This window comes from Haplochromis burtoni, unplaced genomic scaffold (assembly GCF_018398535.1).
Source record: "Haplochromis burtoni strain Fernald_Lab_line unplaced genomic scaffold, NCSU_Asbu1 Contig_95, whole genome shotgun sequence".
Lineage (NCBI taxonomy): Eukaryota > Metazoa > Chordata > Actinopteri > Cichliformes > Cichlidae > Haplochromis > Haplochromis burtoni.
In genome coordinates, this window is record NW_024582456.1 from 1,213,918 (window position 1) to 1,230,283 (window position 16,366).

Here is a 16,366-nt window from a genome sequence, read left to right on the forward strand (position 1 = left end):
TCATGTGTTGTTTAATCATAGGAAAAAACAAGCCTTCCCCAAGATGCCATCTACCATACTTTGGAGATAAAAACTGAAGCAAATCAAACAGGATGTATGAGGCTTGCATGTCAAACAGCTCCGAACAGGACAACTTTTAACCAAACGTAGCAGTGGCTTCTTTTTTAATGGAGTTGGATCTATCGCAGGTTCCCCGGCCGATCACTCCGGAGGCACTGAGACAGCAATGTGAAATGAAATCACTCGGTATAAAGTTTGATAATAATGTCTGGGACATCTCTTGAACACCGCACACGTAAAAGTTAAACAGCCATTGCACTTTTTCAGAGTGGAAAAAGGAATAAAGCCCAGAGGCGCATTCCATAACTGGGTTACCAACAGCTGTCACAAGAGCGGAATGTGTGAAAACAAGACATTTTTACCACTTCTATAATTCAGTTTCTGGATCATTTCACCGCATTCACTTCATAGCACTGCTTCTTTTGTTACATCTTATTTGCAGGTTACAGAAATCTTAATCCTGCCTTTCATCTGCATATATTTATGATGTTTTGACCTTTAAACTTAAGAGGATATACCATCAGAGGGTAAATCTTCCCCCAAAATATGGACCATCATGCTGCAACATCTATATTCTGGGAAATGAGACTGACGGGTTATTTAGTGCTGTTTTGATATTTGAGCCTGAGGAATGCCTACAGATACAGTGATCCCTCTGTCTGAGAAGGAAGATTCATAGATGAGGTAAGACTGCTTACAGCTATGAAACAAAATCTGAAACAGATTAAAAGACATTTTCCTCAGCTTGATTCATGTTTCTTTCAGCTCGCCCAGGTGTTACACCTCAAAACAGAGAGCGGCACAGACAGCAGGAAGGAAGGATGTGCATATACACTCATGCATATGTTTGGAAGAAATGCAAAACACTTTTTTTTTCTTTTTGTCAGTGCTTTGAGAGCTGCAGTGTCAACATTTTGGCTTTCTAACATCTTTGCCACATTACTTCATGTTAGTCTCTGCAGACATTCAACATGAGAATTGATCTTGTACTGTGTGTAGATCATAGGCTGTACATTGCAACAACAACAAAATGCTGCAACTGCAGTGACGTCCCCTGTTACTGCTTTTTGAAGCATCAGCTTTAGCATTCTGGCAGCCTCCCTGTTAGATCTGTGGCTAACGTATAAGGATTAGAGTTACTAAATACTAAATTATCAGTTAATGCAAGCAAGCTTGGTTAGTAAGCTCCATTCCTAAACTGTTGGGCTGCACAGACACAGATACAGATACAGATTAATACACCAAGATCCTTGAAATCATCAAAAATAAAATACACACATATTGGATGGGCTAAACATTACAGCAAATAATATTATTTGTTGGAATATTTCATTAAAATATTAAAATAATAAAGGGCAAAAAAGTGATGGCAGCAATATTGAGGTGAGTTCTTGAAGCTATTCTTCACTTTTCTGTCAGTAAGCACTGCTGGTTTTGCCATCTTTACCTGCTGTTGGCCTCTGTTAGCGACTGTTAGCGGCTATTAGCCTCTGTTAGCTGCTGTTAGCCCACGTTAGTGAAACATGTGGCTCTAATATGAGAATGTAATCAAACTGTTTATTAGAGGGAAAGTGTGATTTTGAGCCCAACAGCTTAACCTTAGCTGGCATGTTAGCTTATAACTAGTTGTTGTTGTTGTTGTTTAGCCGACTCGGTAGCTCACTGGAGACAGGAGCACTGCATGCCTTATCTACTGACAGTAACTGCGACAACATTGGGACTAAATAAACATGTTTATGCATGTTATTTTGTATTTTCTCAATTCTAAACAGGGTCAGAAATATACATTCACCCACACTAACATTTGGTTAAATGTTTGGATGCAAGTTGATGGCTACCAGATGCTTTTGGTAGCCATCAAGAAGCTTCTGGTATAATTCTGGCAAGATAGTCTGAAGGCCCTTTTCACATAGGACATGGCACCTGCAGCCCTGCACTCTGAAACACATTCATTTCTATTGACTGCATAGCGCAATAACGGTTTCCCACTGCGCTGAGCAAGTCCAAACTCAACCCAGTTCAACTTTAACTGCTGCATGCTGTGACGTACCTTTGCGCGACCAATAGAAACGAAGCCTAGAGTTGCATTAAGTTCAACCACACGATGAAGGAAAACATTCTATTCATATGTGAGTTTGGTGAGCTTTCTCACACAAGTTTACATGCATATATCAGCAATTTAAACAGGTGAGCTATATGAATGTTCGCCCTTCCCCAAGAAGGTCAGAATTAGATTTTGTTTTTGTATTATGCAGTAAACATAATCATCTGTGATGTAAAATTTGGCAACAAGCGGGTTGATCGGGATGTATTTCTGTGCCACCCTCAAGTGGCTATTCAGGAAACTGCAGTTATTGGCACTTGTTCCACACTGACTGCACTGGCTTCATTTTTCAGCCCCGGAGGTTGCTGCTTGTTACAGACACTGATTGTTCCAGCTTGTCTTCATACCTGCTCAGGTTTCACTGCAAGGCTTGTCAATCCCTCCCCAGGACTTCAAACACAGCACTGAATCTGTCACCTGCACCTTCACTCATCCCTTCACACCTTGCAGAAGCAAGATGGTAAATTACCCATAATTACTTTGGTTTGAGCCTAACAAAGACATTTTGTTTGCTTTTGTATTATTATTGGAACCTTGCATTCAAACTAGTTCTCTCTCTAATTAAAGATGACGTCTTTCCAAAGTATAGATATCTGCTGTGCGGCAAAAAGAAAACTTCAGCTGTGCCTGACTTTTTTTCGCACTAACGCTGAACATTAAAGCAAATAGAAATAGCCAGAGAAACGTCTGCGAAAGACACTCTTCAGTGTTCTTGCGAATCTAAATAAACTTTAGAGAAAAAGACTCCACATGTGGCTCCTTAAAAAAAAAGAAAAAGAAAGAGACCCATGCACCAGATGAAAAGACAATGACAAAACTTTGCTCTACACGCCTTCTTCTGGCGAGAGAATCACAGCTAATAACAGCACAAGACAATGCCATTCCTATGCTTGCACTTCATGCCTCTTGCTATTAGACGGTCTCATTATTTTTCCCTTTGTCTTAATGCAAAGTGAAAACAAATTTGGAAAGCAATGAAAAGTTGCCCAATCACTTAGATCTCACACACTCTGTGAAGTCCGTTTATCCCTGATCATTATGACAGTGTTTTTCTGTCTGTATCGATAGTCATTTCCTTTCTCCCTGCAGCAGCCTTAGAGTCTCCAATGCTGGCGCTGAGCACAGCACAGCCAGCACAGTCCCACGGAGTGCAAGCAAAGGAGGAAATCAATAGAGAAAATATCGCTGCAGGCTCACACATTTTTATCTTGCTTTGAACGAGTCAGCTTTAATTTTGCTTTGATCTCAATTTGCTGCTTTTGGGATAGCTTGGCTGCACATTGAACCAGGAGGAATAAGCTTCCACCAGGGCTTTCTTACAAAAGACCCTTTCAACTGAGGCCTTTATTTTGCCTATATGCGTCAGTGTCCATTACTGGTTTACAAGGAATAGAGATACAAGGAATCAAAACAACTAATACTGGAGGACTCGGACACACTGGTGCACATCTTGTGCAGACCGTTCGCCAAGTGAATTTTATCTATTCTAGTCAGGGAGGATTTACGGCCGAGCTGAGCAAATGCTGGACAATGTTAGCGAGGGGGCACAATAAAGAGATCCTTAGTGTTGCTGTCAATGTTTTTGTGGGGTAACAGGTTGACATGATGCACAGCTGGCGTTGTTCTCACTGCTCTGCCAACCGCACTGCCAGACTTCTGTTCACCCCCCCCACACACACACACATCATTAGAGCTGACACACCAAAGGGTCGGTGATATTATAGCATCACCTAAGGTCCGCTAAAGATGTCTGCCCTTCCCTCATCCTTTTCCAAACCAGTGAATTCTTAGGCGGGGAGTTGTTTGGGAATTTGTTTCTCTTTTATGAAGCAGAGACAAAAGGCCTAGGATAAATGACCAGGCAGAGAAAAGACCAGCGCCTTGCTGGGGAGAAAGGGAAGGGTCTAATCTAATTTGGTTAGAGGAGGATGTGCGTTTGTGTAGGTTTGTGCACATGTGTGCGCGCACATGCATGGCAGCTCTGCACAGTGTGAGGGGACTGTGGGAATGGGACAGGAGGGCTACGCTATTGAATGGAGCCTCCAGAGCCAGAAGCAGTGGGGAGTCTCCCCAGACGTGCTGATTCCAGGCCGGCCACTCAAAGAGGGATTAGACCAGAGAAGCCCTTCCTGATTAGCAATTCACACTCAAGTGCCCCCACAAGGACCTTGGGTAATAATATTGCCATCAGTGTCCTTCACCGATGCACCCAAGAAAATGTTTACCCTCATTTTGACTTATTTTCCCCCCTTCCTCTTTCATCCATAGCATCTTATTCACTTTTGTGTTTCTAAGAACTTGACAGAAAAAGTCGACTGAGTCTCGCAAACGTCTCCGCTGGGTCTGATGTGACTTTCTTAAATATAAATGCATTTTTCAAGCATTTATATTTGAATCTGTTTTGGTTCATTACTTCATCTTAAGCTCCACCAGCAAACCCCCACCCCTTTCCTCTTCCATCCACTACTACTTCCTCCCTTCCGCTTCTCTTTGCGGTTAAACGACCACCACATAAAAGGGTATGATGTAAGAACAGCCCACTAAACTAATACTGCCGTCTCAAAGCAGCCTCGGCGCAGATGTTATTAAGATTCAAAACAAACCAAATTCATTACAACAGCTCTGTTTATTGCAGATTGGCTGACAGCTTCTCCCAGTCATATTGCTAATTTACCCTCTAAACACTTGGGAAGGTTATAATTATGCAATGACGTCCTCTTATCAACCAGAATACACAAACAATGAGGTCAGAGGGTTAACCTTCAACTGGTTTAGCTCTGCCCATAAATGACAGCAGTGAAGCAAAGCAGGTTTTAATTGAGCAAAGCAAAATAAAATTTAAAAAAAGCACGAAACAAATTAGTCCTCATTAATAAGTTACTTTATCAGACTATTTAAACCATATGAGCAAAGAATACTGGAGGCTTTGATGTTGACAGGGATCTTCAATAATTAATTATTTGATTCATATGCGTTTCCTCAAAACGTCTGACCCTTTACAGAAACCCGTGCTCTCAGTAAAGCTCCAGCATTTTAAACAGGACAGAAACACCATGTATATTATTACACCGGATTATCTCTGCGAGCAGTTTTGCAAGCAGAAGATGTTTTTAACGGAGATTGGGCAGAGATTTTGCTTTGATATTCAAACACTGCTTTATTTTTTTAATTTTATTTTTTTACTACTGTCTTTGCCCAGATGCCATAGCTTTCCCATCATTTTTCTTTTCTTTCTTTTTTCTTTTTTGGTTTTTGGCACCAGCCTCTTCACACATTGTTAAGTGGCAATAAGAGAGAAAATAACAGATTATGTTGATAAATAGGATCATCCTGAGCTAAATGCTGAATGTGTGCGATCAGGAGGGAGAACAGGATCCTTGGACAATGTGCAGGGCATGTGGACAAATAGCCTCACCTCCAACTGAGTGTGTTGTTTCTTCTTATTGTGCCCTCTGAAAGAGCAGGAGGGCCTTGGTTAAGAAGATTATAGGGCTACCCCACCCGTACGTTTAATCAACATGCCCTTTCAACGCCGCCAACAATGCCAAACATGTCTAAAACGTCCCCCCATCTCTCCCATAGCATACCTCACATGTTGGAACAGCATGCCAGTCAGCTAAGTGCGGCAATTAACTGAAATACTGTGATTGCTCTTGCTGATAGCGAGTCAGCTTTGGGCACACTCTCATCAGAGAGGTGATGGCCTCAGTTTCAGAAATGTCACCGCTATAGTTGCGTGTTTTATCTAATTTGAAGCCACGCAAGCAAAAAGAAAGAAAGAAAAGACACGAGGTACAACTCATTTTTACTGATCGAAATTCTCTTAAGAGCCCAAGGAGCTTTGCTTCCTCGCCCTTCATTTCTTTCATCCGTTGTTAAATATGTAAATAAAATGTCTAAAGTCATTCTTCAAAGGGGAACAAAAGAAAAAAGGGGGCTGAGGGAAAAGACAGCCATAAAATTCCTCCGATTCTCCATAACATTAGCCAGAGGGGGGCCAGCTTCCAGCCAGAGCCTAGCAGCAGGGGAGCGAGCTCGCTCCATAGAATCACACATCTCAAATCCCACACACAAAAAAAATAAAATATCTTTTCAGCTTCAGCCATCAAAGGGCCCTCCCTTTCACTTTATTAGTTACAGAATTATCTCACAGTTGCTGATTTCTCAGAGATGGAGCAGTGCCGCTTTTCTTCGTCGCACTGTTGTGGTTGCAGAGATGAGATAAAGTTGCTGTGTGTGCATGTGTGTGTGTGTGTGAGAGAGAGAGAGAGAGAGAGAGAAATAGACTGTGCGAGTAGGAATCAGTTATAGGAGGGGGTATATAAAAAAAAGGGGGGGGGGGGGATGCTGAGGAGGGGAGGATCATAAAAGAGACAGTGGTAGCTACTGATGCGACAGATGCTAAAGACTGAACAGGCCGGATTCCTTCTCTTTTTCTTCCCGTTTTCAAAGAGATATCATCATGACCAGCAAAACAATCATTAAAGAGAGGGAGGCAGGAGGAAAGACAGGGACGAGAACAGAACAAAGGCGATGAATTACAACAAGCCAGCAGACTGTGTCTTTTTATTAGACTATGTGACAATTTTATCTTGTCTGCTTCATTACACCAAAGGCAGTGGAAATAAGGGCAGATATTTGCTTTCAAAAATGCCAGACAAGGTTTCCTAAAAGCCAGATGATCAGTAAATGGTGAGCAGAACAGGCCCAGCGAGCAAGCAGATATTATATTATTCTTCACATTAAAGCCGTCAACTCTTTTTATTTTACGTCTGCGCATCAGCCGCAGACTAATAGAGCTCTAGTTGGGCGGGAGGGGTAGAGCAGGCAGGTCAGCTGTTGTCCTTATCTTTGCGAGGGGTCCGAATATTAAAAAAAAAAGAGGGGGGGGGGACTCTAGCTGCATTACAAAGGAAAATGGTTTCCATTATTGTTCTTCGTTTCCCGCCAGAATGACTTTAACTAAAGATTTCCCCTTTGGAAATATTATATCTGTCAGGAAATGAAACTAGCGTAAGCAGCTAAAGGCTGTGGACACATCACAAGGCACACATATAAGCAGTGTGTGAAGTGAACATCAAGTATTTTATACTCACATTTAGGACTGGAGCACCTAAAATGTTAACAGCTGGATACATGAAATCTGAGGAGCACATGTGCTGCATAGGAGGAGGGTATTGTGTCCATAAGTGTATTCATACCCCATATTTATGCTCTCGCTCCTCACGCTGAGCACTAACAGCTGAAGTGCCACCACTAAGATATGCTGGGCTTAAGCCATTTAGGCACGCTGGTGCCGGGTTTCTCTTGCTCGGACACATTTGTGAAATACTTCTAAAAGCACTTTAGTGACTTGTAAAAATGCACTAAAAGCACTCCTGTTTACTTGTGATCAGCATTTCACCCGCAGTGGAGACCATAGCCAGGCCTCAGTATAAATCTTACCACTACAAACCTTTTACAAGGTAATGTGAGCAAAGCCTGGAGGATCTCTCTCTCTCTCTCTCTCTCACACACACACACACACACACACACACACACACACACACACACACACACACACAAAACAGGCAGAAAGTCCCTTGTGCCATCACATCCTGCCATATAGCACCACTAAAGTTAAACAAATAGTTTAGAGAACAAGCCTGCATAATGAAAAGAACAAAGTGTGGTCAAATCCTCTCTCCACTTGTACTGCTCTGAATCACAGGGAGTTGGAGCTTAACAAGCACAAGAGCTAGGGTGAAAACTGAACAGATCATCAGTGTATTTGTATTTGTGGAAAAAGTGGTCAGTTCAGCCAATCCACATGTCTTAAGAGTGGGAGGAAACCGGTGCACCTGCAGGAAACCATCAGAGAAAGCAAGAACAAGCAAAGTGCACAGAAGTTGAAACGCCCAGTGGTTTATCCATACCAAATTATTTTCAAATATTTGTCTGGGACAGCAACCTAATATTTACTCTTTAACGTTTCAGTTTTGCTTGCATTGAAATGTGATGGAAGAAATTAGCATCCAAAAAAAAAGATTTTTAAAAAAAGCTGAAATTGACCTGATCTGGTGAGAATGGAAGTGTCGCTGTAGGAGACGTTAAACAGTAAATTTATTTACTGCTGCAAGTGTACATCTGTAAGCTTGACAATAGAACAATGGCACCACTTTAGGACCACAGATCCAAAAGGAATTTGACCTTCTTATTTGTTTGCAGAATGGCTTCCTTCATTGGAAAAAAGGCAGGAAATGTCTGCGAGGTATTGTTGAATTATGCGTTTGCAACGTTGGCCAGAGCACCCAGATTCTTGTACTGCTGAATCCTAAACAGCTCCCAAAACTGGACGTACTTTTACCATCATCCTTGTGTGTTTTGGCTTTTCTTCATGAGTGTTTTGTTGTTTGTTAAAGACTGCCCAGAGATGATTGCGACACAATGCAGTCAGATTCCTTTCTTTCACAGTTAAAAGAATACATCTGTAACATTTTGGTTGGTTTGTTCTATTCTTCATGTTACTGGTTTGGAAACTTGGCTCTAAAAACCGAGAGGATTCTGATTTAATTCTCTGTACTCTGAACTTATACGGAGTTGAAAAGGCCTAATAGTACTTTAAATGAATACTTTAAAATGAATGTGAGGCCACTGTGCTCTCCCCTAACGTGTAGTACTTTGGAACAGATAAAATATGATACCGTTTGAGTGTAAAAGTCATATAAAACAGTACAGTTAGATCCCTTTGGAAAAGCTGCAATATTAAAATGCAGCTTAAATTTAAGTATTAATAACTCAGAATCTCCAAACTGACTACAGCTTACTTAGCCTGTGATTTGCTGTACTTGGCTGCATGGTTGTACCATAGGATAATCTACTACCTTATTATTTAATAGATTTGAGACCATGACTGTTGTTGCCTAGATTACATCAAACACTTATTAAAAAACATCTGTTGATGTTTGATATCTGATTGAGACTTTTAGATTTATAGTATAGAATTATATTGAGAATTTTAAAAGTCTTAAATGGTGTTAAATAAATCTAAAAAAATTTCCATTGTTTATCAAAATTGATATATATTGTAAATATTTGCAAAGGGAAAGAATTAAATGCGAAAAAAGTTAAAGGAAAACATTATCTACACTTGCATTTTATTTTTATTTTTAACTAAATGCAATTGGAATATGAACCGTGGCTGCTTTTGGTGGACCAGTGCGGCCGTGAGCCATATTGCGCAATATTTTTGGTGATTCTCTTAAAATGCGTCTCGAAGTTTGTGGCTGAGCACAAACAAACAGAGAGAAGGAAGTTTGCTGCGAGCCTTTGAAAGCGCTGTAATGAACAAGCTGTTCCGCACGATCTGAAAATAATCCGCGTGTCAGTGTCAGCTTTCTTATGCAAATTAGCTGTCTTTGAAGGCGGATCTTTTGGCAGGTTAGACCGGGACGGAGGCTCCGACCAGCTCAGACGAGCACTGCCACCAAAAGCATCAACTGCCTACTTACAGAGGGAGCATAATCCTGCGTTTCTGGGACACATTTATAGAGACCGATATGTGTTCGACTTGTTTTGCTGACTGCTTATTTGTCCCCGTTGCCTTGCGAGCAGCCATGACCGTCGGATAAAGAGCTGGAGGGAGATTGTTTGTTTTTGTTTTTTAAAGTTGTCACACAATGACTGAAATCTGCCACAGAGAGAGAGAGACTCTCGGAAAGTGCCATGGAGCGTAAAGGCGAGCCGGTGAGACTTTTGGAAACAAGAGGGGAACACATCGGGGCACAAAGAAATTCTCTTTTACGCACAGCAGACTGATATTCACAGCGCAGGAGACGGAACAAGTAGCTGCTGCACCGAAGCCGCAAACTGAAAGCATGGACCAGACGGCACACTTCCAGCGAGGAACCGTGTTCGGACCGTCGCGGGATTTATCTTTGATATTTTAAATCTGCAGTTTTTAAAGTGAGGAAGCGATGGTCCTGCTACGGAGAGCTGAGTAAGTTTCTCCACATTGATCCAATAACCGCCATCGCCAGCCTGGATTCATCGCTCACTTTTTTAATGAAAGAAACTTGTGTGTCTGAGGTTTTGGTGAACATTTAGCTGTTTTTTTGCCTCTATTAAAACAACACAATGTGTTCAGCTGTTAAAGTGAGCCTTATCTATGCGCTGGTGCTGCTGCTGTTGAGCAGTAGGGGCTCAGCCATAAGCTCAATAGATCCTGACTGGTCAGGAGAGGGGAGATGTCAGCACATCACCATCCCTCAGTGTAAAGACATTGGCTACAACATGACTCGCATGCCTAATCTGATGGGCCATGATGACCAAAAAGAGGCAGCGATAAAGCTGCAGGAGTTTGCCACCCTCATACAGTTTGGATGTCACAGCCACCTCAGATTTTTCCTCTGCTCACTGTATGCTCCCATGTGCACGGAGCAGGTGTCAAACCCCATTCCAGCGTGTAGAGTTATGTGTGAGCAGGTCAAGCTGAAATGTTCTCCCATCCTGGAACATTTTAACTTCCCCTGGCCGGAGTCTCTGGACTGCTCACGTCTGCCTACCAAAAATGACCCAAACAACCTCTGCATGGAGGCGCCCAACAATGGCTCGGACGAACCTCCCAAAGTCTCCCACACCCAGCCTCCGGATTTCAGGCTGCAGCGGCCTCTGAGTGGGCAGGAACTTCACCCTAAAGAGAGTGGCAGCAAGCAGATGTGCAGCAACCCAGGCAAGTTCCACTTTGTGGAGAAGAGTGAGTCCTGTGCCCCCAAATGCTACCCAAAAGTGGATGTGTACTGGAGTCAGGGAGACAAGCAGTTCTCTCTGGTGTGGATGGCCATCTGGTCCATCCTGTGCTTTGTCTCCAGCGCCTTCACAGTGCTCACTTTCCTCATTGACCCACAGCGTTTCAAATACCCCGAGAGACCAATCATCTTCCTCTCCATGTCCTACTGTGTTTACTCTGTGGGCTACCTCATTCGGCTCTTTGTGGGAGCTGACAGAATAGCCTGCGACAGAGACAACGGGGTCCAATATATTATCCAGGAGGGTCTGGAGAGCACAGGCTGCACTATTGTGTTCCTCATTCTGTATTATTTTGGCATGGCCAGCTCCCTCTGGTGGGTTATCCTGACCCTCACGTGGTTCTTGGCTGCTGGGAAGAAATGGGGTCACGAGGCCATCGAAGCAAACAGCAGCTACTTCCATCTGGCAGCGTGGGCCATCCCTGCCATAAAGACAATCATGATACTGGTGATGAGGAAGGTGGCCGGAGACGAGCTGACGGGCGTCTGCTACGTGGGCAGCATGGATGTCAAAGCTCTCACAGGTTTTGTGCTCATTCCTCTCTCCTGCTATCTCATTATCGGCACTTCATTTCTGCTGTCCGGCTTTGTTGCACTCTTCCACATCCGCAAGATTATGAAAACCGAGGGAGAGAACACAGACAAGCTTGAGAAGCTGATGGTTCGCATCGGAGTCTTCTCTGTCCTCTACACTGTCCCAGCCACCTGCGTCATCGCCTGCTATTTCTACGAGAGGCTCAACATGGACTACTGGCGCATTCTCGCAGGGGAGCAGAAATGCAGCAGCAGCGGGCTAGAGTCCGACGACTGCATCATGAAGGCTTCTATCCCCGCTGTCGAAATCTTCATGGTGAAGATCTTCATGCTGCTGGTGGTGGGCATCACCAGCGGCATGTGGATCTGGACCTCAAAGACACTGCAGTCATGGCAGAACGTGTTCAGCAGGAAGATAAAGAAGAGGACGAGGCGGAAGGCTGCCAGTGTGTTCACCAGCAGCAGGCCTTACATTAAACCTCACCCATCTCTCAAAGGGCCCAACACTAAATACGAGCCCACACGCCCCCCTCCAACATGTGTATGAGCTGACTCTCTTTGTGCAAACCCCCAAAATACTTTTAAAGCCCTAAACAAGACTTCTAATGATCAGTGCCATCAAATGAATCAAGCTTCATGTTTTATTTATGCAATATGCATCGAAGGTAATACAACATGGGGGTTTTGTTCAGTCTTGAGCCATGTCACACAACAAGAGCTGCCTTTTGTTTGAGAAAAATCTGCTACTCCTGGATTCACTTATCCTAGAGGAAAAAAAAGTTATTGTTCCAGAGACAAAAAGAGTGGAATAAACCATTTGGATGTGCAGTGGGGTTACTTGAATAATGTGCAATAGATGTTTTTCATTACAGCCAAAACAACACTTGTACTGTTGTTGACCGATTACAGACAATGCATGATGAACCCCATAGACATTAATGGCAAATAGTCAGAGAGATGACCGGTGTGTTTGGAGGCTTTTTCTGTTAATGGAAATCAATGCAGTGCCATATATGTTTAAACTGGACTGAGAGCAGCTGCTGAAAGGCGCTCGAGACCTTCAGAACTGCCCCATTGTGAGGCAAATCCATGCCATAAATTAATCAAGCACTCAGTACTGAGAAAAGTTATTTGTAAATGCTGTCTTTTTTTTTTTCTTTGTTGTTTTATAGCACAAGGGAACATTTGTATATATTTCTGAAAAGTTGAGATTTTATAGAAAAGTAATAAAACGTTTTAGTTTTAAATGTTTGTAAAGCTGGAATTTTATGTGGCTGCTGTGCTGTTGTTCTCCCTGTTGGCGTGAGACACGTTAAGCTTGTGAAATTTTTTTGTTGTTCTTTTTTACCCCCACTATCATATACAGGGAGTAATTTTAATGCGTACTAAACATTTAAACCATTAACCTTAATTGATATATGTGCTTAAGAGCTAGGTTTTGACTATTCTATCTGGAATTTTTATAAGAATATAAAATTAAGCAAAAAATATATCTATAGTTCTTTATTAGCAGGTTAGTAGCTTATGGGAGATCCACATTAACTCATAAATCGTGCGCATGCATTCGATCGTGCTTATGGAAAATATATATTAACACGTCTGAAAAAAGGTAAATTAATAAGTGCGGGAACAGGAGAAGTGATGCACAAGTCGAGTGGAAATGAGTCGCTGTGTCCCGATTCTTGTTTTTAAACGTTCTTGAGGAAACAGTTGAAATGTATGGCTAAAGATGACTAACAGCAGAAAAAAAAAACACAGTCAGTGTCATAAAAACATTACAGTTAGGCAGCACTGTCACTAATGGGCATATTTATTCAGTGTTTTCAATATTTTGTCCCAGAGATATCATTAATATTGTGTCCTCAGAACTTGATGTGGTGGCTTTAGATGTTGTCATTAGGATTGGGATTGTGTTTACATTTGTAACTGTTAGTGGCTTTCTTTAAAGATGAAAAGCGAAAGCGGGTGCAGTCAAGCGGTTTAACCTCCATGTTTATTGGACCAAATATCAGTGGTTTGAATCAGCGCTTTGATTGCAGTGTTAATGATTTTCTGCACTCCTCGCTGTCTTTATGCTGCATGCTTATGTAAGCCCGGTTCTTCAGCCACAGCTGAAGTGAATATAGAACTTTATTTTAGTCTTCCTTCTTCATCTCTCTCTTTTCTCTCCGTCTCACTTTCTCGCTGCGTGCATGTGTCGGTGCGCATCAATGAAAGGGTTATACAATAATCCAGCTCTCATTCAGGACAGGATTAGACTGTTTGAAGGGTTTGACTTTGAAAAGAGCACCGCTGCAAACCAAAATACAGAATATCTGTCATCTCTTCTCTTCTTATCAGCAGGGCACGGTGACGTTTCTAAAGACACATCTGGTCAGGATTTGAAGTAGTTACATGTTGACTGAGGCGATTTATTTTTTCTTTAAAGCGTGAGCAAACTGAATACATTGTCGTATACTGAGATGTTTAGTGTCCTTCCATTGTCAAAATATTAAGGTGCATGCACAAGTCTAGTCTTGAACCTCAGATTCATGTTTTCCCATTGCTGTGGTAGCAATGGGAAAACATGAATCTGAGAGATGATAGCAACAAATAAGGGTAAAGCTATAGTTTTGAGTATAAAACCATTTCCACTTTTTTCAGTCTCACTTTCAACCCTTTTTTTTTTTTTTTTAGATATTTGTTTTTTTGTGACTGTACCATAGAAGTAAAAAATAGTTTAAATCCTATGTTAGAGGGCCCTCTCTGGTCTAATAAAGTTTTAGAAGTGTATTAATGCTTTATCCCTCAGGGCATTCAAGTTCCAGCGTCAACCCAACCCGTTTTAACAGTCAAAAAGCACATGACTCACAAAGTCTATGTGGCTGAATCAAAGTCAGCCGGTGTCTATTGATACTCTGAGTTGCGAAAAAGGTGTGAGTTCTTCTGAGAGCTTCAACAGAGGCCACCTGGATAACAGCCCTGGAGGTGTCTGGGAAGGCTGTAAATAAAAATGACAGTTACCACCCCCCTCCGGGGCTTCTTCAGCCAAGCAGGCTTCACTTCTCTTCTTTTGCTCTCTTCAAAGGGGAAAAAAAAATCCTGCTCAGAGCAAGGGCATAGTAATGCTGGCAAGAAATTTCTTGAAATCACACTGAACTGTATTAATGTTTTTAAAAGTCTCATTCCATCACATCACAGGCAGCCTCTTGCCAAAGTGAAACAACTGATGTCTCATGGTGTTCTCTAGTGAATGCTTGTTTCTTGCAAGGATGCGTTTTATTTGACCAAGCGGGGAATCCCGCCACAGCCACATGACTAAAGCTGATGAATCTCAGATGCACGTATCTTAAAATTCCACCAGGATGAATCCCGTCACCCACATACTCCATCCGTTTCCTGTTCCGTACTCTTTCTGCCGTGCTGTGCTGGCGATAGCAGCAGGCATGCGTTTATGATGTGTTGACAAAAAAAGGGAGGGGGGAAAGGGGGGCTTTTGCTTGTGATCAGTGTTGTTGAAATTGCATCAAACCTTTGATAATTATTTGATTTAATTTAATTTGACTGGTTTGCCAGCAAGCCAGGATTTTCAGCTTTTCACACTCTGTAATTGAGCTGATGTTAGGTGTCTTTGCGGAAAAGAGCGGTTTTACGAACATAAAGTCAAAATGACAGGACAATTAAGCGTCCTCTGCGTGTCAACGGCAGATTCAGCTTCAGAGGGAAAGTGTCAAGTAAACATCGCCAGTCAAAACCTGAAGCCTATGCTTTTGTTTCAATAAGTGGCGACGCCTTCTACTCTGTGCTGTAGCTGTATGAAAGGCCACAGAGGAACTTATGCACTATTATCCAATGTTTTTTCAAGCACTCATAAAGTACTCTGACACAGTGGCATAAATCAAGTTGCTGGGATGACTGGCGGCTCAGGCAACTTCTCTTTGATCAAGGCTTTATGGAGACGCCCCATGTCTTCATCCTCAGCTGCTCCGGCAGCACCTGTTTACTAGTTCAGGCCTGTCTATTTGGAAAGCAATGTTTAGCCTCTCAGTGTCCTAGACGCATACATGACGCGCACGCATGCAGCATACACACAAAGGAATTCGGCTGCTTCTCAGAGGAGAATGGGCTTCCGCCATCACGTCTGCTCCCAGTGCCCCAAACCCACTCAAGGCCCTTGTTTCTCTTATTAGAAAGCTACTTTAGATGTAAATCTGTCTCTTTTTGGAGAGTTCTGACTCCTTTGGCTATACCAGAATCTTTTTGAAAAAAGTTGACAAATGAAACAGCCTTGTTTCTTCTTGAAGAAGAAACTCAGAGGGTTACTGGATTAAACAAAACAAAAGGAAAATGCACAGAGAAAGACAGACAGAGAGAGCTGCAAGTTTCAAAGACCAAAGCATTATCATAGCATGCAATGAAAGCTCTCTATCATCCCTCAAGTTTTTGTGGTACAAAAATCCAGAGTTCTAAGGGCTTTGGTTTGGAGGAAGAGTGGGTGAGCTTCATGTTCTGAGTTGATCTATACAGCAAAGAAACTAGGGCAATGTAGAGTACAGCATATAAGGCCAATCTGCAACAAAGAGCAGCACTAATAGCTCTCTCACACACACATACATCCCAGTCTTATTTCCAGGCCGCGACTGAAGGTGAGAGTAATTACATAAAAACCTGGCAACAATGTGTTCTCTCCTTGTAAGGCGGGGGCAGGGCCCTTTTTCTTCAAATGCATAATGAACTGCCTCAAAAGCCCTCTGCTGATCAAACAAGTGTTTGATAACAGCTTTGGTTTGAAAGAGGACTGAATATGTTTATTTGCATGTGGAGAAGTGAGTGACTTTGAGGTGGAGATCAGGCAGATTAGTGTTAACTGACAGAGACCTGTGCAAACAGACACTCCCCCCGC

At 42.4% G+C, this 16,366-nt stretch overlaps 1 protein-coding gene across 1 annotated transcript; it reads left to right on the forward strand.

Moving 5' to 3' along the window:
• The first annotated feature begins 9,528 nt into the window (after positions 1 to 9,528).
• Positions 9,529 to 12,731, forward strand: fzd10 (frizzled class receptor 10). Its single transcript, XM_005926942.3, has one exon. The coding sequence runs from the start codon at positions 10,280 to 10,282 to the stop codon at positions 12,029 to 12,031; it is 1,752 nt and encodes a 583-aa protein (XP_005927004.1). The 5' UTR covers positions 9,529 to 10,279; the 3' UTR covers positions 12,032 to 12,731.
• Positions 12,732 to 16,366: the final 3,635 nt, after the last annotated feature.